Raw genomic sequence first — 26,171 nt, forward strand, 5'->3', positions numbered from 1 at the left:
GTAGGCTGTAAAGCATCACATTTTGTCAGAGGAAAAGCATATAATATGGCATCAAGCAACATACTATAACTGATGGATCCTCTTTACCTTTCGTATTCGTACAATGATTCTATGTGCCTCCCCCGATCGCCACTCCAAGTAGCTTAGCCAGCGAGCTGGTGCACAGCGGCCAAGCTAGCACGTGTATAAATAGCAGTCCTGGCCTTCTGGCCGGCTACATGCATTTGCAGCGGGCGATTGAGCTAGTAGCACGGATAGAGCGCGATATCGATCATACCGAGAGCTTGCTAGCTAGCTAGCTGGGGAGGAGCAAATTAATCGAGATGGCGGAGGCGGTGATGGGGCCGTTGGTGGGAAGGCTGCAGGAGCTGGCGATGAGCGAGGCACGGGCGATGATGGCGGTGAACGACGACGTCCGGAGCCTCCGCGACAAGCTCATGTGGATGCAGGCCTTTCTCCGCGACGCCGAGCCCCGGCGCCGCGCCAAGAACGACGAGCTCATCAGGGTCTGCCTGCAACAGACACGCGACGCCGTCTTCGACGCCGAGGATGCCGTCGACCAGTACTTCCTCCAGGTCGACCTCTCCAGGTATATATGTGCACCCATCAATCTTCGATAGTAGGATCGATGTACCTCTCGGGGCATGTCTCGCCGCCTTTGAACGCTAGTGATATTAGTTCAGAAATGAAATATGCTTAGATGACACAGTTAAGTGTATTGATATTAACACTCTTATGCTTTCGATTTTTACTGTCTAACTTTACTGTGACAATAGATTTTGAAACTTGATCCATGTTGCTATGATTCGATGATTTTTTCTATTATAAAAATTACCATCAAACTAGTATTTAAGAAGCTGCCTGTAGTTATTTTTTGACGATGTACGCATGTAGGCATACATTACTTGTATTTATAAACATTACACTACAGTAACTTGTTATAAAATGTGTTGGCAATAGTTGTCGAAAGACAATGCTAGCAAATAGCGGCGGGCCCAGGATTTTGTCGGTGTGTATTTAAATTAAAAAATACCAATACAAATAGAAAAAATAGTGAAAGAATGAAGTTTTGTACAAACTAGAAGATATTTAATGTCTCCATTATGATTTAGAAGGTGTGCCAAACAATTTGTATTCATCTTCATACTCTTGAATTCACATGTGCCTGCCCGTGCTAGCAATTAATGTGTTATTGCATAACATGAAATATATTTTATCTCTTAAATAAGCTGTGAACACAATTTAACCATCCAACGAGTTAGGAAGTTGCCACACCGTTTTGTATCAAAGTTACTACATGCAACTCGTTAAAAATTAGGTCGGCAGCAGTTCTCCAAAACTAGGTTGGCAACTAATGCTTTACTGTCCGGTAATAAAAATAATCCGAAGAAGGATGGTCGAAAGTCGAAACCTACACATGTAGATCTAGTTTGAACCATTCGATATGAAGCCGACAATGAAAATGGATTGCGTATTAGAAAGACGGTTCAGGCCATACAATTTATTCAATATATGAAATAAGATATAAATAGACGTGGTCAGTTTTTGTCGCATGCTTGTGTGGTCTTAGTGATTCTACATATATTTCAACGTGTACCTATAATTCTTATATTTGCATGTATATATTAAAAGGGACTTGGATTCATGTTCGTGAATTAGGGGCATAAAGGTTTATCGGAAACGAATGAGCGAGCACATATTTATACTTTTCATAAACATATGGTATAATAACCGTAACTCTGTTTCTGAGATTTATAACTGCTATTAAATTATTGGTCATGTTATTGATTATTCATAGAACTGGGAAAACATATAAGGTAGTCCATGCCATAAATTTTCTTTTGTTTACTTCACTTGCACTATGTAGTTCATCCCATATGGGCCAGAATAGTTTTTGTTTTGTTTTTTATTGCTGTAAATGAGTTCTTACCCCTAATGATCGTTAAGGTGGAAGAAGACGATATAATACTTCTAACCATGTGTGGCTTTAAAAATGACAAGCATATGTTAAATAAAAGATATTACAAGCATACATGTAAAAAATAAATATATTAGAAGCATAAGAAATTTGTAATCATCAAATAGTTTCATACAAAAAATGTTTGAATATATTTTGGCGAACGTCCACAACTTAAGAATAAAGACAACAAGCACTTTTCAAAAAATTGTAATATAAAACGTAATCTGCTTAAACATGGAAAATATCTAACGGGGAGTAATTATAAGGAAATAATTAAGTATAATTTGAAATATATATACGGATTGCTTCTAAGCAATGAACGGTTCGGGAGCTGCTCTTACGGTGTGAACGCTCGACGGCCGTCTGATTTACATCCTATGATGCCACTTTTCCGTCTCTTTCCTCAATCCTCTGTCTCTCTGCCACCCTTCTCCCACATCTCCGTACGTCCTGTCAGCGCTCTCGACGGCGCTCCGCTCTCTCCCCGCGCCTCCTCTGCACGGTCCTCTCCCGCCTTCCTTACCCGCGCCGGGAAGCCCCGCCTTCTCTGGGCAGAATTCCTTGAGTGCGCCGCCCCTCCCAACAGCATCGCCCGCCGTGTGGGTGCGGCCAGAGCTCCTGCTCCAAGGGAATAGAGGCGGACATCGGGACATGGACCAAGGGACGCGCGGCAACGCCGATGTCGCCATGTCCGGTCAAGGCATTGAAGCATCGGTTTGTGCCGGGGAACGGTGGCATGGTGGGTAGAATCGGCGGGAAGTGTCGGTACATGAACACACCGGCACCTCTCCCCGATGCGTTTTCTTGTGTTGCTGGGCTCTCCGTTCCGGTGAGGCTGGGGAGACAACGTAAATAGCCTGCCACGGAGCGCTTCGGCTTGACACCGGAGTAGCTCACCTACACGGAGGTGGCAAGGTCAGCGCCGTACTAGATTGTGCGTGCTGGGTGTTCGACGGAATGTCCGCCCCGGATGCCAACTTGTACAACTCTCCAGTGGACGGGCACATTATGGCATGACAGCTGGGCTGGGCATAAGAGAGTTCTATGGTACGCCGTGTTCTGCGACACGGTGGTTGCGGTGTGTTTAGGCTGGGCGGTAGGAGCTAGGAGGCGGTGTGTTGACTGTTTGAAAGGATGATGTGGTAGGGGTTCGAAAGCTCAAAGGTCGCCTTGCTTCGACGAGCAATAGATCCCGGGCGAGGTACTTCTTGCCTCTAGGTTAATTTTACTATTGACATTCATCATTGCTACTGTAATTTGACTGTGTCCATATTTCGCAAGTTAGTTGGGTTTTGGGGGTAGTTAGCTGAATTCATATAAAGTGGTTTTGCAAAGATTATCCATTTTTGGGTTGGTGTAGTTACTAACTAGAAACAATTACCACCGTAAGGGCATGTACAACGCAATGTTCTTAGTGAGGTGTTTACAGTTACCAACATGCCACCATTGTAATGGTTAGTGTTATAGTTATTACCATGATATTAAGATAGTTGCCCACGTGACCATGTTTACATCAGCTATCCGTTTGTTTAAGCTACAGTTATCAACACCTGTACTGGTGTAGTAATCTAGTAGCTTTTTTTGGTTGAAGTTATCTCCATGGTTCCAATGTAGTTACCAAGTTCTCCAAGTTATAGTTCCCACCATATGAATGATGTAGTTATCCAACCAATAAACAGTTTACTACCACGGCATGTAGAGGCTTGGTTACCAACATGATATTTTGATATAATTACCAATTTACTACAGTGTTGTGTTGAATTTGATAACTACTCCCTCCGGTCTCTTTTAATTGACTCAAATTTAGTACAAAATTGTACTAAATCTGAGTCAATTAAAAAAGACCGGAGATAGTAGTTCTAAATAGCAGCGCCCCCAAAAGGCCCCCAAGGGTATTCGGGGTCTGGACAAAATTTCACGCCCCAACAGGTCTGCCCATCTGCCATTTTGTGGGCCTATATTGTCCGAACACCCCGAAGGTGCCCTCACAACATTTGGGCGGATAGGGGTGGACGCGGCCACCACGTCGCACGCGGGCCCACTCGTCAGTGATGGCCACGCTGTTAGCGACTGTGGCGTATTGTGTCCCCACCCATAACCCCCAACTACCTCACCTACCACGCCACCCATCTGTATCCACGCTAGGCTTGAACCGCCGCGCCGCTCCAAATCACGCAACCTCTCTACCTCCTCCCCTCTCCTGCCATCACCCTCTTGCTGCGTAGACCATTTTCCATCGTCACCAAGATGCCGAAGCACGACGCGGAGACCGGCTCAAACCGCGCCGAATTTGGCCACGCGCCCGTGGACACAGAGACGGCGCATGAGTTGGCTGTCACCGGATTCCCAGCGCCGTCGGCCTGCCACTGACCTAAGGGGTGGCACCTCAAGAGAAGGGGTGCCCATGCCGCCGCCGCTCAAGGGTCGAGGTCGGCTTACACTAGCTAGGCTAACTTTCCCGCGATGTACGGACAGACCCTAGTATGTGTAGAATGCGCCATTTTGGAGCAGGCTCTTCGTGTAGGACATGAAGCCGAGCACCGATTTGCCGGCCAAGGGTTTTCGTTGGAACGGTGGAACGCAGCGGAGCGACTCCGGCTCTGGTCCGAAGCCTCCTCCAACGTGACTGGCGCCGCCCGTCAAGCAGTGCCCTATCCCGAGCCTGAGGAGGAGTGGCTGGGCTTGGAGGAGGCCCTGTGTGTGTTACAACAGACCTTCGCCATCAAGATGGGAGCCCTCTCAAGGACTGTGGCCCCAACGGGTCTGTTAATTGGGAGGCGGCAGCAAAGTCCGAAGAGGAGGACGTCAAGCCACCACAGCTCATCAAGCAAGCGCCCCATGATGTTGCCAAATGGCTGGGCAGTGGGCACTACGGTGGTCATGCGCGCGTCCAGGGAGACCGCCGCCATTGTCCTCGACTCCTCCGATGATGACTGGAATTAGAAAATTTTAAATTTAGTTTCTATTGAACTATGTTTGTTTAAATTGAGTTAAATTTTGCCTTTGTTCAAACTTGTGTGATGTTGTAGAAAAAAAGGGCTGCACCATTTGAGGGGGTGCACAAGGCCTTAAGATTCGTATAACACATTAACACACATACTAATTAATGTTATAAACTAAGTCCTGTTTTTGAACCCAGGATTAAGAGAACAGTAGGAGTTGAGATGCCACATATCGTGGATTCCTATAGTAGCCAGAACCATAGAGAACTTAAAAACTCTTGTTTGGATGCCACATAAAAAATAAAAGAAATATCGGCACAAATTGAAGAAAACATAAAGTAGGAACTCATGATTAATTTTCTTAAAAATGCTAAGAAATATAGCCCATTCCATATGAGTTCAAAGGAACTTAGGATGGCAATTTCTTTTTTGCAAACAAAGAGAAAGCAAATACGTTTTTCCTTTGTTTGAAAAGGGACCTAAATTCATTATACAAGTGCAAGTAGTAAACAACTACAGATGTGTGTGGTTTTCAGTTTAAGATCTGTCTTATTTTCCACCAATAAATTCAATGCTTTTTTCCAATGTTCTATTGGGCTCACATATAAAGTGTTCAAATGAAATACAAGCTTTCAAATGGGCACAATTATCAAATGTTTCAAGTCGTTGTAGACTTGCAGTGTGAATATGTGATACATCTTAGATCTACGTATATGCACCATCATTGGGTCGATCATTTTTTTAGTTTGAGATGAGCTTGATTCCTTTTCTTTTAAAAGAAGGTGAGCCGGTCAATAGATAAATATACATTGTTTCTGAATGAAGGTACCCCAACCTGGAGCCATGCCATCCTCAAGTTCTTCAGTGGCTTCACCACGCAAGTACGTGTCCGGCACGACCTTTCGAGGAGGATCAAAACGATCAACACAAGGCTTGAGAGCATCGTTGAGAACAAGGGAAAGTACAAAATCGAAGATGGAAGTGACACCATGTCAATCACCACTTGGAGACCATCCAGTGCCATATCATCTACTGCTGAAAAGCTGTGGGTAGTTTATGCTCTTCTTCTTTCATCTGAGTAGTTCACACTCCCATGATCATGTTACTGCACATATTTCCGCAATTTTCAACTATGCATAATATGATGGGGAATAGACAGCCATATGAATGTTTTTTTTTTTTTTTGCTTTTCCACGTCGCTACCATCTCAATATGTATCAAGATAGTGAATATGTGATACACCTTGGCACATGAACATCCACCGCATGATCATCACACACACCTCAAGATGACCGAGGTCAAAAGATAATTAGCATTCGCTCACAGTAGACTACTAGCCTGCTGTAGGTTTCACCCTTTTCTGATTGATAATAGAGGCTCAAAATCTTTCCCAATTTTCTTCTGCAGATTATATTAGAATTTGCACCTTGGAAAAAAAACATGCAGATTCTTATTTAGTTCTCTAGCTTGTTAATGTGAGAATAGAAAACAGAATCCTAACAGATACAAAAACTGAACTGCAGGGATGATTTTGTGCTACCTTTGGTGGGACGAGAGGCCCAGCTAGCAGATCTGGGATCTGCACTTATTTCAGATGAAACTAAGCGCCCAATGGTGATCTCTGTGACAGGAAAGAGTGGTGTCGGCAAAACAAAGCTTGTGAAGGAGAGATACGAGAAGTCCTCTACCAAGCGTTATTTTGAAGTGAAGGCATGGGTGACATGTGCACCCAATCTCAGTGCCTCCAACATCATGAAGCTAATCCTTCTACGTTTGGTAGAGGGCCCACTTAGGTGCCCCAAAGAGAAACTTGGCGAAATGTTGCGGAAGGAATTGGAAAATCACAGGTACCTGTTGGTTATAGATGGTGAAGTTAATAGCACGGAGTGGAGCTACATGCTAGACTTCCTCCCAACGGACATAGCCGAGAGCAGAGTTGTGAGAATCACACAGGCGACCAATCTAGAACCACCACCTGCCTCCTTTGAACCAAAGGACATTGCGCTTGATCACTTTGAAGAACAAAACACAAGTGTCAATTTGTTCCTGGCAACACTCTTCATGGACGACAAAGAGAAGCACTGTGGCAGTGTGATCGAGGAAGCTGTCAAAGGAAAGCACGCCCAGTTCATCTTCAACGTCACCGGTGGCCTGCCACTGGCAATTGTGCTCTTGTCCGGCCTTCTGCGGACGAAGGAGTACCCTGGTGAATGGGAAAAAGTGTTTAAGCACCTCGAGGGAAAGTCCAGTGAATCAAAGCGGCTGGACAACATATTGTCCATGTGCTTTGACGACCTCCCACATGACCTCAAATCTTGCTTCCTCTACTTTGCCGGCTTCCCGGCGAGCACACTTGTGAAGGCACGTTCCCTAGTGTGCAAGTGGATGGCGGAGGGGTTCCTGAGACCAAAAGAGGGCAAGACAATGGAGAAGGTGGGCGAGCGCTACTTGCACGAGCTGATCCATCGGCGACTCATGAACCTTCCACCACTGGAGAATGCTGCTCCTGGGGACGAGCGTGTGACAGTACAAACCAAAGTCCATGACTTCCTGGTTCTTGAGGCACAAGAGGCAAACTTTGTCGAGATCCACCACGGCGATGATCTCCCCACACTATCCACTGCTCGCCGCCTTTCCCTGCAGAATCACACGGACAAGTATGCTGCTCTCGCTGACCCTTTGCCCAAGCTGCGGTCCATCATGTCCAACTTCGAGAAAGAAGAACCCCAAGGCAGCACAGAAACCAGGGAAGATAGCAGCAGGACCCATGATGGAGCCGCATGCAGCCCCTTCTCCAGAAAGGCCGACTCCAGCGAGGTCATGCGGAAACTCTTGAAAGGATCTCGGTTCCTCTGTGTCATCTACCTGGATGGTCTTGAGATCGGCAACAAGCTTCCCTCTGAAATTGGGAGCGTGGTGCACTTGCACTACCTTGGCATCACCTCATGCTCCCTTGGCGAGATACCAGCCTCGGTTGGGAAGCTCACACGTCTCCAGACACTAGACGTCCGAGGCACGGATGTCAGCAGACTTCCATCGGAGTTTTGGAAGATTCGGACCCTGCGGCATGTGTTTGGATCAATCGTCTTGCCTAGGCGAGTCGGCAACTTGGAGCAGCTGCAGACACTGCAGGCCGTAAAGCCCGACGATGATGGTGGCAGCTGGGACGCAACAACCTTTACCAGCATGAAGCGCCTTCAGTTCTTGTACATCTCGGGCCTCACTGCTCGAAATGCGCATGCCTTGGTGCCTGTCTATGCGCTCAAGTACCTCGTGCTCCTAAGTATTAGCGGTGATGAAATTTCCTTGGATTTGTTTGCTCGCTCCAACTATACGCGTCTCCAGGTAATGGTTTTGAAGGGGAAGACTTTGTCACCTTCAGATTGGAGTAAGCGATTTTACTTCCCAAGCCTGACAAAGCTGTCTCTGAAGAATACCAAGGTGTCGCAAGAATTCATCGACAAACTAAGTCAAGAGCTGCCTCTTCTGGCCTCTCTAGCTCTGTTCCGTGAGTCCTTGGAGGGGAAATGTCTCTCCTTAACCGATGGGTTTCAGAGTCTCAAGGAACTGAAGCTGGACGTGGACGTGCTAGAAATTATTATTATGGGTCAAGCGTGCCCCAATCTAGAGAAAATGGAGCTTTCCATCTACTCTTGGGATCTTAATCTCCAGGTCAGGCCCGAAATTGCGGACATTATCAGGCTTCAAGATAAATTTCTCTACGCTAATGTGAAAAGAAGCAAGGACGTACAGTTACTATGAAGATTAAAGCTCCTACCAAAGATCAAGTGCGAGGTTGGTACGTGCTATATGCAATATTCGTACCGCGTGTTATATATTACTGTGTAATGTATAAGCTTGAGAGTGTTATCTGTGTGTATTTATTAAATGTTCGTGTGTGCGCAGGAGAAATGATTGTATATATTAAATGGGGGAGTATTCTCGAGTCACCATTTCGAGTATGTAATGACTATGTAAAATAAAGTGGCAGGAACTGCCTGCTTATTCCTGAGTTTTTTTTTTTTTTTGACAGAATACGACATTTTATTGATCACATAACGTCAATATAAAGAGACTCCCGGATACAACCGGAGCAACATCGGAAATAAAACCTAGAGTACAAACATCATAAGTCCTAGCCAAAGTATGTGTCGCTTTATTCAGAGAACATCGAACATGGCGAAAGATAGCAGAGGAGAAACCTGCTACCAAGGTTCTGATGTCCTTCACCACTAAACCCACGGGAGACCGATCGGGGGGAGCCAGGAGATAACCCGCTGGATCAAGGACAAGCAGTCTGGAGCAATGATAACCCTTAGCCTCTGTCACTGGCAAGTGACACTGCACGCCGAAGTCCTACAATCTGTTCACCTTTGCATTTTGTTCTTGATGGTGACTTCCTACAATTTGTCCTAAACAAAGCCATGATGCAAGGGTTAATATCTGAGCCTATTCCTTGTCCTTCTTGCCCTGATTTGCCTGTCATCCAGTATGCTGATGTACCTTGGTGGTTATGAAAGCTGATGCCAATCAACTGCTTTGTCTGAGAGCTATTTTGCACTCTTTTGCTTCCTCAACTGGTCTGGGAGTAAACTATCACAAGTCAAACATGATGCCAATAAACATGAATGAAGAGAGAGTTAGCCGCTTTGCTGCCACAATTAACTGTAAAAAAGGAATTTTACCTTCCACATACCTTGGCTTACCTTTGGGTATCACTAAGCCATCCTTAGAATATTTTCTAGCAATGGTGCAAAGAGTGCAAAAGCGTCTCTGTGGTATTGCCGATTTCCTTAACTATGGTGGCAAACTTCAAATGTTTAAATTTGTACTTACTTCTCTACCCATCTTCTTCATGTGTTGTTGATACGTCCAATTTGCATCACTATTCTATATCATAATTTACTGTTATTTATTGATATATTTCATATTTTGAAGTGATACTTTTGTTATTCCATCTATTCTTGCAAGTTTGATGATTATTGGAGAATTAACCGCCGGAGCCAGGATTCTGCTAGAAAAAGGACCGTCAAGACACCATATTTCCGAAGATCAACAATTTCCAGAAAATATACATAAAATCATATTTTTCCAGATGACGGAGGAAGCCAGAAGGGGATCGAGGCCGAGATGGGCCAGGGGCGCCAAACCACCCTAGGCGCGGGCCCACCCCAGGCCGCGCCTAGGCATGGTCTGGGCGCCCTGGCCCACTTCTGATGACGCCCCTCGCGTATTTCAGCCCCTCGGGAAACCTAAGATCGGGGGAGCGACCAGAGAAATATTCCTCCGCCGCTACGGGGCGAAGAACCAAAGAGAAAGAAAAGCTCTCCGGCAGGCTGAAATCTGCCGGTGAAATTCTCCCCCGGAGGGGGAAATCGTCGCCACCGCCATCGAGCTGGACTTCATCGGGATCATCATCACCATCATCTCCACCACCAGTAGCATCATCACCGCCATCTCCACGTCGTCCCGCTGTAACATCTTGGGTTTGATACTTGTCTAGTTCATAGGGGAAACTTTCCCGGTGTTGATTACTCCTTGTAGTTGATGCTATTGAGTGAAATCATTGAATTAAAGTTTATTTCCATATTGTTATTCATCATTACATCACCTTTGATTATGATTCATATGATGTCTCTTGAGTAGTTCGTTTAGTTCCTGAGGACATGGGAGAAGTCATGTTGTTAGTAGTGGAACTATGTTGAGTAATATGCAATGATTTGATATTTAAGTTGTGGTGCTATTCTTCTAATCGTGTCATGTGAACGTCGACTACATGATGCATCACCTTTATGGTCCTAGGGGAATTCATCGTGTATTTGGCTACTAATTGTGGGGTTGCGGGAGCGACAGAACCCCAAACCCTCGTTAGGAAACCGGTGCACGAGGGAGTGTAGGATCTGAAGGTTTAAGGCTGTGATTAGATTTATCTTAATTACTTTCTTGTAGTTGCGAATGCTTGCAAGAGGTATAATCACACGTATGTATTAGTCCAAGTATGGGGTAGTGCATTAGAATAGATTCACCCACACAACACTTACCAAACCATTGAAGATTATTTAGCTATGTGAAGCGAAATCACTTGACGAAATTCCCGTGTGTCCTCAACAACGTTTGGTCATCATAAGTAAAACAACCGGCTTGTCCTTTGCTATAAGAAGGATTGGTCCACTCGCTGCAACTATTACTACTGCATTTTATTTACTCGTACTTTATTTATCTGCAATACCAAATACCTGTTATCACCAGATTTTAGCCAAATCAGGAGATGGGCCGCGAGTGAGATGGGCTTGGAGGATATGCACATAAAGTGTTTCTGAATCGGCCTCGTGCGAGAATTTGGGCTAGATTGCCCGTGTATCTGTACATTATGGTAGATCACGTTTTAGTTTAGAATTAAGAGATAGAATTTGGTTCGTACACAGTTAGGTTTATTCCAAAGATAGAAAGTCCACGGACTATAAATATGTACCTAGGGTTATTGAGAAAGGAGGACGATCACGTTCACAACAAACACAATCTAGGCGCATCGCCACCCCTTGTTTCGAGGGTTTCTTCCGGGTAAGCGTCATGCTGCCAAGATCGCATCTTGCGATCTAGGCAGTATCAGTTTATTCGTTGTTTTGTGTTGCTCGTACTGAAGCCTTGTTGATGGCGAGCAATACCGTTATCATAGATGTTTTTGGGCTAGCATCGATACTTTTCTGGTATGTTTGCTTAGTTGTGCTGCCCCTAAATATCTAGCTGCCTTTGCACCTACCTTGGGTGTAAGGGCAGCACCTTGCTTGGATTTTATTTAGTAGATCTGATCTGTTATAGTTGTTCCTTGTTCTTCAAGGATTAGCTTGATATCCGCATAGTCAGGCCTTGCAAACGGGTTGAACGATCCAGTAGTGCGTAAGGTATGGTTTGCCGATCCAAGAGGGGTTGTTCCGGGAATCGACTCTGTGTTGGTTTTAGGCCCCTTCTTGGATTAGTTTTCTGTTATCTTTCGTATCTGCCAGGCTCAACTACGTGTAGGACGTTCCAATTATGCGGTGAAAGTTCTAGACTGTCGTAGATTGATTTAACTTGGTATTGATCAAGCAGGAACCCCATGTTATCGTAGATCCAATATGAACCATGGATGAATCGGCTCTTTGAGCTGATTCACAGGATAACCTGAGAGCCGATCGAGGCTCGGATTTAATGTTTATGTGTCTGCCATGCAGGAAATTAATCGAAGCAATCCATCACCTTCCTGACCAAGTATAGGTCAGGTGGCACGCCCTCGCAACAGCCAGGACGTGTGCCGGAGCATTGCGGGCCGTCGCCCGAGGGACCAGGACCCACCAGCAGTTCTGGGAGCCTCCCGGCTCTTCGTGTTGCTCGTCGCTGCTCACCGGTGGGTTTTGGCAGGCAACACATTCTGGCACGCCCGGTGGGACACTCTACAGCAACTACGTCAACATCAGCAACTGAGATGGCGGACAGACCAGTCACGTACGAAGATCTACCTGAGGATCACAAGAAGAAATATGATGAGATCAAAGCTGTCTTCGAAGCCGATCTCATCGGCTCTTTCGAGAGGACCCGTAAACATGGCATTAGGTTCAAAGTATTCTCACCCGACGGCGTTCTCGACGAAGTAGATCTGTCTCTCCCTTCGGAGGAACGCACCAGAGCTCTGCGCCAGGAAGTTAATTACATGGTGGCTCATTCTCTACACCGTCATTCTGAGAGCCTGGTGAACACTTTGGAGCGTATTGCGGTTCGCGTGGTTCAGGAAATCATGAAGCATCAGTACTCTCCGTCAGGGCCTGCCCTAGGAACTCACCAAGGAGAAATACCGTTCCACACCAGACCGCAGCTGCCATTCACGCTTGCAGCTCCAGAGCCACAGGGTTCACCGGCATACGTCGTCTACAAGGTTGGAGGCGATCCCGGCGATTGCCAATTCCTGTATGAGCCGCCTAAAGAAATCCCACATGGATACGTGTGCACATACGTGCCGGACTCGCAATAACTTGGCGCGCACAAACCAGATTGCAGCGAGGAGGGATTTCGGAGCGGACGCCGACAAACAGGCGTGGCTAGCTAAATATGCCACCGGAACGAGTCATGAAAGCTCAGCCCCTGCAGCTCATACCGTGGAACAAATCGAGTACAATCTTGAGAGACCGAGTTCGGCATCCCGCCAAAGAGGAGAACGATCGGCTATTCCAAGCCGTACCCCAACGAATATGATTTGATTCCGCTGCCGCCCAAGTATCGGCTCCCCGAGTTCTCAAAGTTCAATGGATCGAAGGGGCTAGCTCAATTGAGCATGTGAGCCGATATTTGGCACGATTGGGCATGATTTCAGCATCATACCCGTTACGTGTGAGGTTTTTTGCGCAATCTCTCACAGGACCAGCTTTTGGGTGGTACACCTCGTTGCCACCAGATTCAGTCCGGACATGGAATCAACTGGAAGAGCAGTTTCATGTTCAATATCACTCAGAAGCTACCGAGGCTGGCATTGCCGATCTGGCACGAGTGCGCGAAGCGGGGAGAAACGGTGTCGGAATACATTCAGCGTTTCAGGACTGTCAAGAACCGATGTTATTCGGCTCGTTTAACTGAGAAAGAAGCAGTCGATCTGGCAGTGTTGGGCCTCGCAGCGCCGATCAAGGATCTGGCCTTCCAAGTGGAATACAATTCACTGGCGCACATGGTTCAGAAATTAACATTGAATGAGCAGCGCCACCCAGAATTGTACCAAGATAAGTTCAAACGCCCGATAGGCCTGGTCGAGACAGAAGAAGTTGAGGACTTTGCAGAAGACCAGGAAGTAGCCGTGGCTGAATGGGCTCGGGGGCAGCTCCCGTGTCCTGCAAATGGGTGAAACAACAAGGGCCAGCAAGAGGGTTTGACTTCGATGTAAGCAAAGCTGAGCAGATATTCGATTTATTACTTAAGGAAAAACAGCTGAAGTTACCCGAAGGCCATAAAATCCCTACGGCGCAAGAGATGAACGGGTGACCGTACTGCAAGTGGCATCACTCGTTCACCCATATCACCAATGACTGCAAAGAACTGCGTCGGCAGATCCAAACGGCGATAGAACAAGGCCGTTTGATCCTTGGTCAGTTTGCCATGAAAGTAGACATGCAACCGTTTCCCGGCGTCAACATGGTGGAACACAATCACTCCACGAGGCGTCAGCTGGATTTCTCATTCGATGTTAACATGGCAGGGCCTGTATACCACCATGGCAGGGATAAAGAAGAAATCGGTCCCTCCCGTGGCAAGGAAAAGGAGGAGGCCGGCCCACGCGACCGGCCCCGAGATGATGACAGACGGTACATCACCGAGGAACAAGTGAGAAACGTGCGGTATCAATGACCGCTCTCTGCGCATCTCCTTAACAAATATGAGCATCAGTACGACCGACGCCGGCGGTACGATGTAGACAATGGAAAATATCGTCGGTATGATAGAGACGATGAAGGATACGAGCACCACGCTAAGGGGAAGACATGGACAGACACTGGGATTGTCCTTTCTTTAAGCACTGCTGGGATTCAGGAATGAGCCGATTGCCTACAATCGACAACTTCCCGGAATGTAGACAGCAGAAGAAGGACACAGGTGAGGTTTCAGTGTTCAAGCGTCTAGGGCCTCTCCCATCTCAGAACAGGCGAGCTGAGTCACCTCGAGTGGAAGATTTCGAGGAGTCAGAAGAGGAAGAAGAAGATAGATACCACCGGCCAAGGTGGTGCCCTGATGGACTCAGTCACTCCCAAAAGCGTAGGGTTCAGCGACTACGTAGCTTGGAGGAAGCCGAGGCGCAATACCTGCACACGTTCAGGAAAGCGCGGCCTGATCTGGCCGTGAAAATTCAGCAAACTTTGGAGGCGGAGAATCTTCCACCGAAGAAAGAATGGCGCCCCAAACAAATAAAAGCCGATGCGAAGGCATCGGCTGGCACAAATATGGTGTTCATACTTCCGTCGGAGTTTTGTGCTCCAAGAACCGAAGAAGTGCCGGTAGCGCAGTTTGACTGCGGCCCACGGCCAGTTATCTTTGAAAAGCCACGAGAGAAGAGCTACAAACATCTGAAGGCCCTGTACCAAAAATGTTATATCAATGGGCAGCCTGTCGGCAAGATGATGGTTGACACAGGAGCGGCAGTCAATATAATTCCATACTCCATGCTACGGCGTTTGGGACGCTCTAACGCAGATCTGATCAAAACCAACGTCACACTAAGCGAATTCAACGGCCAAGCATCAGAAACACAAGGCGTTCTGAACGTGGATCTAACCGTGGGCCGAAAAACCATCCCTACATCATTCTTCATCGTCGACAGCAAAAGCACCTACGCTGTCCTGCTAGGGAGGGATTGGATTCACGCCAACTACTGCATTCCATCCACAATGCACCAATGCCTGATACAGTGGGATGGAGATGAAGTGGAGGTCGTTCATGCAGATGACTCGATCGAGATCTTCATAGCTGGCATGAATATTTGGGACGCAGACGACCAAGAGCCGATCTCTGGAGTCAGTTTGGATGGCTGTGAGCGCATCGAAGCTACAAAAAATGGGGTGAGGCTGGTCTTATCCACCGGCCTGACAGAGTAGCAAGAGCAAAGTCAATGGACGTACTTGGCAAGGCCGATCCCTGCGATCGGCCCCAAAAAAAATAAAAAGCAATGATCTCACCTCAAGCATGTCACGTAGTCATGGTAGGGAGACTCCCTCCCGTAGTAGAGCACAAATAAGGTGTAAACCTTCATTGAGCAATGCAATCGAAAAGGAGGCCGATTCCAGCAATCGGCCCAAATTATCCTCACCATACGTTTTGCCTGTGTTCAGCATCGATCTGGCAGGCGACAGAAAGCTAGGATATGGGTTTACATCGGCTGACGAGCTAGAAGAAATTGACATTGGTCCTGGGGATAAGCCACGACCAACATTTATCAACAAAAAGTTAGATCCGCATCTGAGGGGCCTGATGATAGCTTTGTTGAAAGAATACCCAGATTGCTTTGCCTGGGATTACACAGAGATGCCCGGGTTAGACAGGAGCATCATTGAGCATCGGCTCCCTCTTAAGAAAGGATTTCGGCCGTTCCAGCAGCGAGCACGACAGATGAAGGCCGAAATTTTGGAAGAAGTCAAGAAAGAGATCGAGAAAATGTTGAACGTCGGGTTCATCAGGCCATGCATGTATGCTGAGTGGATTTCTAGTATCGTGCCTGTAGAGAAAAAGGACGGCCGATAGCGCGTCGCCATAGATTTTCGGGATCTCAATAGAGCCACTCCAAAGGATGAGTATCCAATGCCGGTAGCAGAGACATTGATCAATGCAGCTGCTGGTCATAAGGTTTTAAGTTTCATGGATGGCAATGCCGGTTACAACCAAATTTTTATGGCTCCAGAGGATATACACAAGACTGCATTCAGAGTACCAGGTTCGGTGGGCTTGTTTGAATATGTAGTCATGACATTTGGACTGAAAAATGCCGGCGCAACATACCAAAGAGCCATGAATTACATCTTTCATGATCTGATCGGCAAGTTGGTGGAGATTTACATTGATGACGTGGTAGTCAAGTCTGTTTCAGTAGAAGGACACTTGGAGGATTTGCGACGCATCCTGGACCGAACTAGAAAATTCGGGCTAAGAATGAATCCAAAGAAGTGTGCTTTTGGTGTAACGGCCGGTCAATTCTTGGGTTTCTTGGTTCATGAACGTGGAATTGAGATCGGCCTGAAAAGCCGGGAGGCGATGCGAACAATGAAGCCACCTACCACGAAGAAGGAACTCCGAGTGTCTCATCGGCAAAATCAACTTCATCGGAAGGTTCATCTCCAATCTGTCGAGGCGAATCGAGCCGTTCATGGGATTGGTAAAAATTAAGTCTCGATGAGGAGTTTCATCTGGGGGCGAGCAACAGCGAGCGTTTGACGAGATTAAAGAGTATCTAACGAAGCCACCTGTGTTGGTTCCTCCCCAGCAAGTTAGACCATTCTATATTTACTTGTCAGTAGCTAACACTTCCATCGCCTCAGTGGTGGTGCAAGTTTATGATGGTCTGGAGAAAGTCGTTTTCTACCTCAGTAGAAGGATGTTGGATGCAGAAACTAGGTACCCTGAGATCGAGAAGTTGTGCCTCTGCCTATTTTTTTACCTGCACCAAGCTTCATCACATCTTGTTGTCAGCGGAAATTGTCATCATATGCAAATCAGATGTCATCAAACATATGCTGTCGGCTCCTGTGCTGAAAGGCCGACTCAGTAAGTGGATGTTTGCATTATCGGAATTTGATATCCGGTATCAGCCTGCGAAAGCAGTCAAGGGACAAGCGTTGGCCGATCTTATTGTTGAACGAATCAACACTGATATAGAAGCACTGTCTGTGCGAGCATGGGCCATGTTTTTTGATGGATCAGTTTGTGATGATGGTTGCGGCATCGGCATTCTACTCGTGTCGCCCCGGGGGGCAACATATTCCTTCTCCATCAGGCTACCTACCCCTTGCACCAACAATGTCGCTGAGTATGAGGCAATACGCAAGGGAATGGAGTTGCTATTGGAAGCCGGGGCAGAAGCAGTGGAACTTTTTGGAGACTCCAAATTGGTGATTTCCCAACTCATGGAGGAATACAGATGTGAGAGCGAGTCGCTCTTCCCATTATGGATGCAATGCCGTGAGCTGATGGCACAATTTAGGTACCTAAACTTCAATTGGGTCCCGAGGTCGCAGAATACTGAGGCAAACGATCTCGCACAGATGGCGTCAGGCTACAAGGATGTAGCAGATGGAGCCGATGTTCAGGTACAGTTCCTGGAACCGGATGACTGGAGAGCCAATATCTTCAATTACTTGAAAGATTCGGCTCGGGGGGCACCTAAACGGATAAGGTACAAGGCCATGAAGTATGTCCTTATTGGGGATGACATGTTTTACAGGACTTTGGAAGGGTTACTTCTCAGATGTCTGGGACCAGCCGAGTCAAATCGGCTCTTACACGAGGTACACGAAGGCGCGTGTGGAACTCACCAATCGGCTCATAAGATGAAATGGTTGATCAGGCGATCGGGGTTTTATTGGCCCACCATGCTTGAGGATTGTTTTAAGTACTATAAAGGGTGTCAAGCGTGTCAGAAGTTTGGGAGAATTCAGATGGTACCCGCATCAGCAATGAACCCCATCATCAAGCATTGGCCATTTCGAGGTTGGGGCATGGATATGATCGGCAAAATCAATCCTCCATCGAGCAAAGGCCATGTGTGGGTTCTGGCCATTACAGATTACTTCACTAAATGGGTGGAGGCCGTCCCTATGAAGTCAGTGGCATCGAAAGATGTTATCAATTTCGTGAAGGAACATGTCATTCATAGATCCGGGATTCCCCAGACTATCACGACCGATGGAGGTTCGGTCTTCGTGTCTCACGAGATGCGAAAGTTCTGCGAGGACATGGGGATTAAGTTGATCCGATCATCTCCATACTATGCTCAAGCAAATGGGCAAGCTGAAGCGTCCAACAAGAGCCTTATTAAGTTGATTAAGAGGAAAATCGACGAGCACCCTAGACGTTGGCACGAGGTATTGTCAGAGGCTTTGTGGGCTTATCGCATGTCATGTCATGGATCGATAAAAACCTCGCCATACCACCTGGTCTATGGACAAGAAGCCGTACTGCCCTGGGAAATCACGGCTAGGTCGAGACGTATTACGTTTCAGAATGATTTAACAACTGAAGAATACGTAGCCCTGATGAGTGATAGCATTGAGGACCTAACGGAGCTTAGACTATGGTCGCTTGAGAAAATTAAAGAGAACAAAGCCAAGGTAGCTCGCGCATATAATAAGAAGGTGAGACCAAAGGAGTTCCACGTTGGTGATCTGGTATGGGAAGCTGTATTGCCATTGGGGACTAAGGATCCAACGTATGGTAAATGGTCTCCAAATTGGCACGGGCCGTACATGGTCGACCAAGTTTTAAAGGGTAACGCATACATGCTCGAGGAGCTGAGCGGTGTGAAGTTCCCAGTAGCTGTCAATGGTCAACATCTCAAGAAATATTTCCTAAGTATGTGGGATGACGGACAGTGAAATATGAGGGCCGATGCAAAAAATCGGCCAGTAATATGAGGGCCGATGCAAAAATCGGCCAGTAAAAAAAAATAGTGCAAAGCAACTAGACGCAAAGCACAGCCGATGCACAGACATCGACTTTAGACTAAAAAGCCGATGCGCAGCCATCGACTCTAGAGGACAAACTGTTACAAGCTGATCACAGGTTACCGTTTGAATTTGGGGAACTGAATCTAGCCTTATTGGTGTTTTATGGTAAAGGACCGATGCGTTGCTGTCGGCTCTTGGTGCATTGACCTACTTTGACAATCGGAAGAATCATGACATAGAAGCATTCTTCATTGATTAAAAGGGGATTTTTACAATAAGAGCCGATTGCTCACAAAAGGAGGATCTGCTGCCTAATGCACTACTACTAGCCCTATTCTATAGTCCCTAATATAGGGGCCGTCGCTGCCCTCGTCGTCGCCGTCCTCGCCGCTATCGGCGCTGCTGCCGGCGACGTCGTCGTCGCTGCTGCTGAAACCCTCGGCAGGGGCTTCTTCTTCTTCGTCGTCGTCATCGTCGTCGTCCTCCGACCCGGCGCGGAAGCGCTTCGCCGGCGGGTACTCATCGGAGGAGGTGTCGTCCTCCGCTTCATCCTCCTCGTCGGAGGAGAGGTCCTCGCCCCAGGAGAAGGCGTCGTCGTCGCTCTCCTCCTCCAACTCCCCGTCCACGAGGAACTGGAGGTTATCCTCCCCGTCGGTCAAGGATTCGTCATTCTCTGACCCGACGGCGAAGTCCCAATCCCTCTCGTCCCACCACAGTGGAGCGCGGGCCTCGTACGCCGCTTTTGGGTCGTACTCCGGCATCGGCTCGCTGGAGGAGGAGGATTGGAAGGAGAGACCCGAAGAGGCAGAGGAGGAGTCCATGGTTGCAGAGGAGGGCTTTTTCGATTGCTAATGCGGAACAGGAGAATGAAGAGGCGAACTGCTCGGATGAGGTTAAATAAAGGGGATATAGTGAAGGATGATTCAATGCTGTGGCAGTTTCGAGGATGCGGTGCCAAAACTGTCAAATCGTGCAGTACGGAGAAGTTGAGAAGGCAAGGCATCATGATGGAAGGACACTGTAGCGGTTCTGCTCTGCAACGCGCGACCCGATGAAGGAAAACAGAGTGGTTTTGGAATTACTATTGCCAAAACCAGGGGGGCATGTGTTATCACCAGATTTTAGCCAAATCAGGAGATGGGCCGCGAGTGAGATGGGCTTGGAGGATATGCACATAAAGTGTTTCTGAATCGGCCTCGTGTGAGAATTTGGGCTAGATTGCCCGTGTATCTGTACATTATGGTAGATCACGTTTTAGTTTAGAATTAAGAGATAGAGTTTGGTTCGTACACAGTTAGATTTATTCCAAAGATAGAAAGTCCACGGACTATAAATATGTACCTAGGGTTATTGAGAAAGGAGGACGATCACGTTCACAACAAACACAATCTAGGCGCATCGCCACCCCTTGTTTCGAGGGTTTCTTCCGAGTAAGCGTCATGCTGCCTAGATCGCATCTTGCGATCTAGGCAGTATCAGTTTATTCGTTGTTTTGTGTTGCTCGTACTGAAGCCTTGTTGATAGCGAGCAATACCGTTATCATAGATGTTTTTGGGCTAGCATCGATACTTTTCTGGTATGTTTGCTTAGTTGTGCTGCCCCTAAATATCTAGCTGCCTTTGCACCTACCTTGGGTGTAAGGGCAGCACCTTGCTTGGACTTTATTTAGTAGATTTGATCTGTTATAGTTGTTCCTTGTTCTTCAAGGATTAGCTTGATATCCGCATAGTCAGGCCTTGCAAACGGGTTGAACGATCCAGTAGTGCGTAAGGTATGGTTTGCCGATCCAAGAGGGGTTGTTCCGGGAATCGACTCTGTGTTGGTTTTTAGGCCCCTTCTTGGATTAGTTTTCTGTTATCTTTCGTATCTGCCAGACTCAACTACGTGTAGGACGTTCCAATTATGCGGTGAAAGTTCTAGACTGTCGTAGATTGATTTAACTTGGTATTGATCAAGCAGGAACCCCATGTTATCCTAGATCCAATACGAACCATGGATGAATCGGCTCTTTGAGCTGATTCACAGGATAACCTGAGAGCCGATCGAGGCTCGGATTTAATGTTTACGTGTCTGCCATGCAGGAAATTAATCGAAGCAATCCATCACCTTCCTGACCAGGTATAGGTAAGGTGGCACGCCCTCGCAACAGCCAGGACGTGTGCCGGAGCATTGCGGGCCGTCGCCCGAGGGACCAGGACCCACCAGCAGTTATGGGAGCCTCCCGGCTCTTCGTGTTGCTCGTCGCTGCTCGCCGGTGGGTTTTGGCAGGCAACAATACCCCTGCAAACCTGTTTGCTAGTTTTTACAGTGAATCCTCGATCAAAACTGCTCGTCAACACCTTCTGCTCCTCGTTGGGTTCGACACTCTTATTTATCGAAAGTACTACGATACACCCCCTATACTTATGGGTCATCAAGACTATTTTCTGGCGCCGTTGCCTGGGAGTGAAGCGCTATTGAAGAGTGGAATTGGTAAAGGTAACTTTTACTGTAAGTGATGTTTTCATTTCATTCTGCTACTGCTTTATTTCATTATGGAGGCGTCTCTGTTTGACTCTCTGTTTGGAATTACTACTACCACTGTTACGGTAGTAGATGAACCACCGCGTGCTCAATTGGATCCTTTTAAAATACCTATGAAAATTGTTGAACGTGTTATGAATAACTGCTATTATGGAGATGGAACTGTCCATCCGGATGATCATTTACTCTTTATACATAAATTATGCGAGTTGTACAAGTGTGCAAGTATCTCAATGGACCAAGTTAAGAGGAAGTTATTCTCTTTATCACTTAAGGGAAGAGCTGCGGAATGGTATAAGATGTTGAAGGATGGCCGATCTATTGGATGGGAGGAAATTGTACCTCTCTTTTATTCTAAATTCTATCCTCCAAGTGAGATTCATCAAGATCGGAATCAAATATATAATTTTTGGCCTCAAGATGGAGAGACTATTGCTCAAGCGTGGGCTAGATTGAAGTCACTAATGCTCAAATGTCCCATTCATTAGCTCCCTAGTAATATTGTTATTAATAACTTATATGCGAGGCTTTCTCTTCATGATAAGGATTTATTGGATGCTTCTTGTTCTGGATCATTTACACGTATGAAAGAAGAAGCTAAATGGGATCTTCTCGACCGCATTCAGGAAAATACTGAAGGATGAGAGAATGATAAAGGAATAAAGTCATGTATTAATTATGATTATGAATGCATTAAATATTTTATGCAAACTGATGACTTTCATAATACTAGTGCTGTTTATGGTCTTGATTCTCAAATTTTTGCAAATTGTTTTAAGGCTTTTGCCTCTTATCTTGATGTTCCCAAAAAAAGGAGTGGAACAAGTACCATGCACCTTATAAAAATTTGTTAATTGTGTTCCTGCTAGAAATATTGAAGTTTGTACTGCTGATCGTGTTTTGCCTGAACCATATATTAAAAAAGTAACTTTCCCTACCAAGGTAAAGGAACATTCTATTATAACTAGTGTGGTTAATAAAAGTAAAAAAAGAAAGCTACAGAACCTGATGAACAAATAACTACTGAACCTGCGGTAGCAATAGTAAAGGACTTGGTTACTAAAAATGTAGAAGATGGACATATTATATTTTTTGAAGATAATTCTAATATTTTTCACATCCTAGTAAATCCAAGAAAACTAGTGTTCATGTGCTTTCTGTCAGAATAGGTGATCATTGCTATTATGGTTTATGTGATATTGGTGCAAATTCTAGTGTTATTCCTTATGAGCTTTAGAGGGAAATTATGCATGAAATTGGTTCTTTTGAACTTGAAGAAATTGATGTGGTTATTCAGCTTTCTAACAGAGAGACCATCTCTCCAACTGGTATTGTTAGAGATGTGGAAGTTTTATGTGGTAAGATTAAATATCCTGCTGATTTTCTAGAAATTAGTTCAGCTGCTAGTAATACTTGTCCTATAATTTTTGGTAGACCTTTCTTGAATACTTGTGGTGCTATTATAGATTGAAAAAAGGAGAAAATTATTACTAAATTTGATGGAGAGTCTTATGAGTTTAATTTTTTTAAGTTTGCTAAAGCTCCTTATAAAACTGAATTGCCTAATGAAGATTTTAGAGTTGAACAACTTGCTTCTATTGCTGTTGCTCCTAACAATGCTTTGCAGCAATATATGAAGGATCATGAAAGTGAGGTCTTTATGGAGGAAAGAAAGGAAATTGACGAGATTTTTCTTTGTCAACCAGAGATGCTTAAGCACGATTTAGCCGTGGAAGATTTGGGTACCACGCTACCACCCAAGGAGGATCCTGTTTTTGATTTAAAACATTTACCTGATGATCTTAAATATGCCTATATTTATGATAAGAAAATATATCCTGTTATTATTAGTTCTAAACTTTCAGGACAGAAAGAGGAAAGATTATTGGGAGTATTGAAGAAGCACCGAGGAGCTATGGGATATACACTTGATGTTTTGAAGGGGATTTCTCCTGCTATATGTCAGCGTGCTATTAATATGGAATCGGATGCAAAGCCAGTTGTTGAACATCAACGCCGGTTAATTCCGAAGATGCAGGATGTGGTAAGAAATGAGGTATTGAAACTTCTTGATGCTGGTATTATTTATCATATTGCTGATAGTAGATGGGTTAGTCATGTGCATTGTGTCCCTAAGAAATGAGGAATTACTATTGTGCCTAATGAGAAAAATGAACTTATTCCTCAAAGAGTAGTAGTTGGTTATAGGATGTGCATCGATTATAGAAAAGTTAATAAAGTTACTAAGAAAGATCATTATCCTTTATTGATCAAATGTTAGAAAGGTTGTCTAAGAAATCTCATTTTTGTTTCCTTCATGGTTATTCTGGGTTTTCTCAAATTGCTGTTAAGAAGCAAGATCAAGAGAAAACCACTTTTACTTGTCCTTATGGAACTTCTGCTTATAGACGTATGCCTTTTGGTTTGTGTAATGCTCCTGCTACTTTTCAAAGATGCATGGCTGCTATCTTTCATGGTTTTTGTGAAGAAATTGTGGAAGTATTCATGGACGATTTGTCCGTCTATGGGACTTCTTTCGATAACTATTTGCACAATCTTGATAAAGTTTTGCAGAGATGTGAAGAAACTAATCTTGTTCTTAATTGGGAGAAATGCCACTTTATGGTAAATAAAGGAATTATTCTTGGACATCAAATTTCTGAAAGAGGTATTGAAGTCGACAAAGCCAAAGTGGAAGTAATTGAGAAAATGCCCTGTCCCAGGGATGTTAAAGGTATTCGTAGTATTCTTGGTCATGCTGGTTTCTATAGGAGATTTACTAAAGATTTCTCTTAAATTTCAAAGCCTCTTACTAATCTTCTCCAAAAGTATGTACCTTTTGTTTTTGATGATGACTGTAAGGAAGCTTTTGAAACTCTATAGAAGGCTTTAACTACTGCTCCTATTGTTCAACCACCTGATTGGAATTTACCTTTGAATTATGTGCGATGCTAGTGATTTTGCGGTAGGTGCTGTTGAAAGTGCATGAAGCCCCATGTGTGGTTTGGTAATTAATGAAAATCCCTATGAACTAATGTTTGCATTGAGTTATATTTGTAGGAGTTGTCCATAGGCAATGCTTGAACCATATGTTGGCTTCAAGATTTCAATAAGAAGCAAATGAAGAAGATCACGTGTGAAGTATGTCTTGAAGATGAAGATGAAGTGAGCCCTCAAGTTTAACTTCAAGACATCAATGATGAAGAATGAAGAAATGAAGAAATGAAGTGGAAGTTCAAGACGAGCCATCTCTAAGAGATCATTTGCTCGAAGCTTGTCATCCATATGGTGATCATGGATATATGAAGATGCACCGAAGAAGAAGCTCTCCCATAGTGGAGTATGGGGAGCAATTCGCATGACTTCATCAAGCAAACACAATCAAGAAAGGCGTTTCATCTTGTTGCGGTCAAGACCGTCATCATCGAGCTCAAGTGGAATGCACAAGCTTAAGGTTTGCTCTTGATAGGGTTTCTTTCTCACCGGTCTCATGGTGTAGTTGGAGACCGGTTTATAGTTTAGTTGCCGTACTATCAAGAGGGCTCTCGAGTGAGTAACTCGATCGTATCCTTCGGAGAGCTCAAACCTTTGCATCCTTGCATCATATTTCTTGGTTTTTATTTGTATCTTATCCATGTGATGTTTTAGAGCTTGTGCTTATTCTCATGACAAGTTCTAGTTCATCAAGAATGGTTTTTGCACGGGCAACTTGTAGCATTTTCAAGGATGGAGGTTTTACCAATATGTCTTTTTTAGATAGGTCAAATCTTTCATCATTTGTTTATATCCTCCCTTATTTTACTATGATGGTTCCCTGCATGATCTTTTAGAGCTTGTTCCTAGCTCAAGCCCAAGATCATCAAAATCGGAGTCCGGATTCTAAAGTTATACCCGTTTCAGTTTGATGTTTCTGCCAGTTTTCAGGCGGGCGGATATTCCGGCCCAAGTTGGGGGCGGATTATCCGGCCCACGGAATCGGCCCAAACAAATAATTCGGCCCCCATCCAGGGGCATCGTTTTTCTGGTCCTTAGCCGTTTTTCGGGGGCCAGATTTTTTGCAATAATCTGGCCCCGGATAATCCGGCCCGAGAAGACATAAACGGTCATATTTTGTGAGGGACCTATAAAAGGCCCCCTTCTTCCTCCTTGAGCAGTCACATCTTCCCCCATTTGCTCTCCACCATTGTTGACCTTGAGAGCTTGCCATATCCCTCTACGCCTCCTATGCTTCTTGAATCTTTTTGAGGGAAAAGGAAGAGGAGATCTAGATCTACATTTCTACCAAACAAATCCCTCTCTTTGTGAGTGGAATCCTCTAGATCTTGATCTTGGAGTTCTTTGTGAATTTCTTTTGTTCTTCCTCTCTTTTTCCCCCACATGCTTTTGTAGCTTTGGTGGAATTTGGGAGTGAAGGATTTGCCATTGCATTTGGTGCATCAGTTTGAGTTCTCCACGGTGATTCGTGGAAGTGAAAACAAGAAGGTTATTACTCTTGGGTTCTTGGAACCCTAGACGGATTCTAGGCCTTTGTGGCGATTTCTTGGGAACCTCCAATTAAGTTGTGGATGCGTGCCCCAAGTT

At 45.4% G+C, this 26,171-nt stretch overlaps 2 protein-coding genes across 2 annotated transcripts; both read left to right on the plus strand.

Annotated features, from left to right (window-relative positions):
- The first annotated feature begins 323 nt into the window (after nucleotides 1-323).
- On the plus strand, nucleotides 324-4,330 carry LOC124689775 (putative disease resistance protein At1g59780). The gene is made up of 2 exons (XM_047223244.1): nucleotides 324-589; nucleotides 4,186-4,330. Exons 1-2 carry the CDS (start codon nucleotides 324-326, stop codon nucleotides 4,328-4,330), a joined length of 411 nt encoding a protein of 136 aa, XP_047079200.1.
- Nucleotides 4,331-5,754: 1,424 nt separating this feature from the next.
- LOC124686519 (putative disease resistance RPP13-like protein 3) lies at nucleotides 5,755-8,824 on the plus strand. Its single transcript, XM_047220447.1, has 2 exons — nucleotides 5,755-5,947; nucleotides 6,426-8,824. The coding sequence occupies exons 1-2, from the start codon at nucleotides 5,892-5,894 to the stop codon at nucleotides 8,662-8,664; spliced, it is 2,295 nt and encodes a 764-aa protein (XP_047076403.1). The 5' UTR covers nucleotides 5,755-5,891; the 3' UTR covers nucleotides 8,665-8,824.
- The last annotated feature ends 17,347 nt before the right edge of the window (nucleotides 8,825-26,171 follow it).

This window comes from Lolium rigidum, chromosome 2 (assembly GCF_022539505.1).
Source record: "Lolium rigidum isolate FL_2022 chromosome 2, APGP_CSIRO_Lrig_0.1, whole genome shotgun sequence".
Classification (NCBI taxonomy): domain Eukaryota; kingdom Viridiplantae; phylum Streptophyta; class Magnoliopsida; order Poales; family Poaceae; genus Lolium; species Lolium rigidum.

Excerpts from the sequence above, each read along its gene's own strand:
- LOC124689775 (XM_047223244.1), top strand. The coding sequence starts at position 324 with ATGGCGGAGGCGGTGATGGGGCCGTTGGTGGGAAGGCTGCAGGAGCTG. Across the intron at positions 590-4,185 it reads CTCCAGGTCGACCTCTCCAG|ACCATTTTCCATCGTCACCA; the intron begins GTATATATGTGC and ends CTTGCTGCGTAG.
- LOC124686519 (XM_047220447.1), top strand. The coding sequence starts at position 5,892 with ATGTCAATCACCACTTGGAGACCATCCAGTGCCATATCATCTACTGCT. Across the intron at positions 5,948-6,425 it reads TCATCTACTGCTGAAAAGCT|GGATGATTTTGTGCTACCTT; the intron begins GTGGGTAGTTTA and ends ACTGAACTGCAG.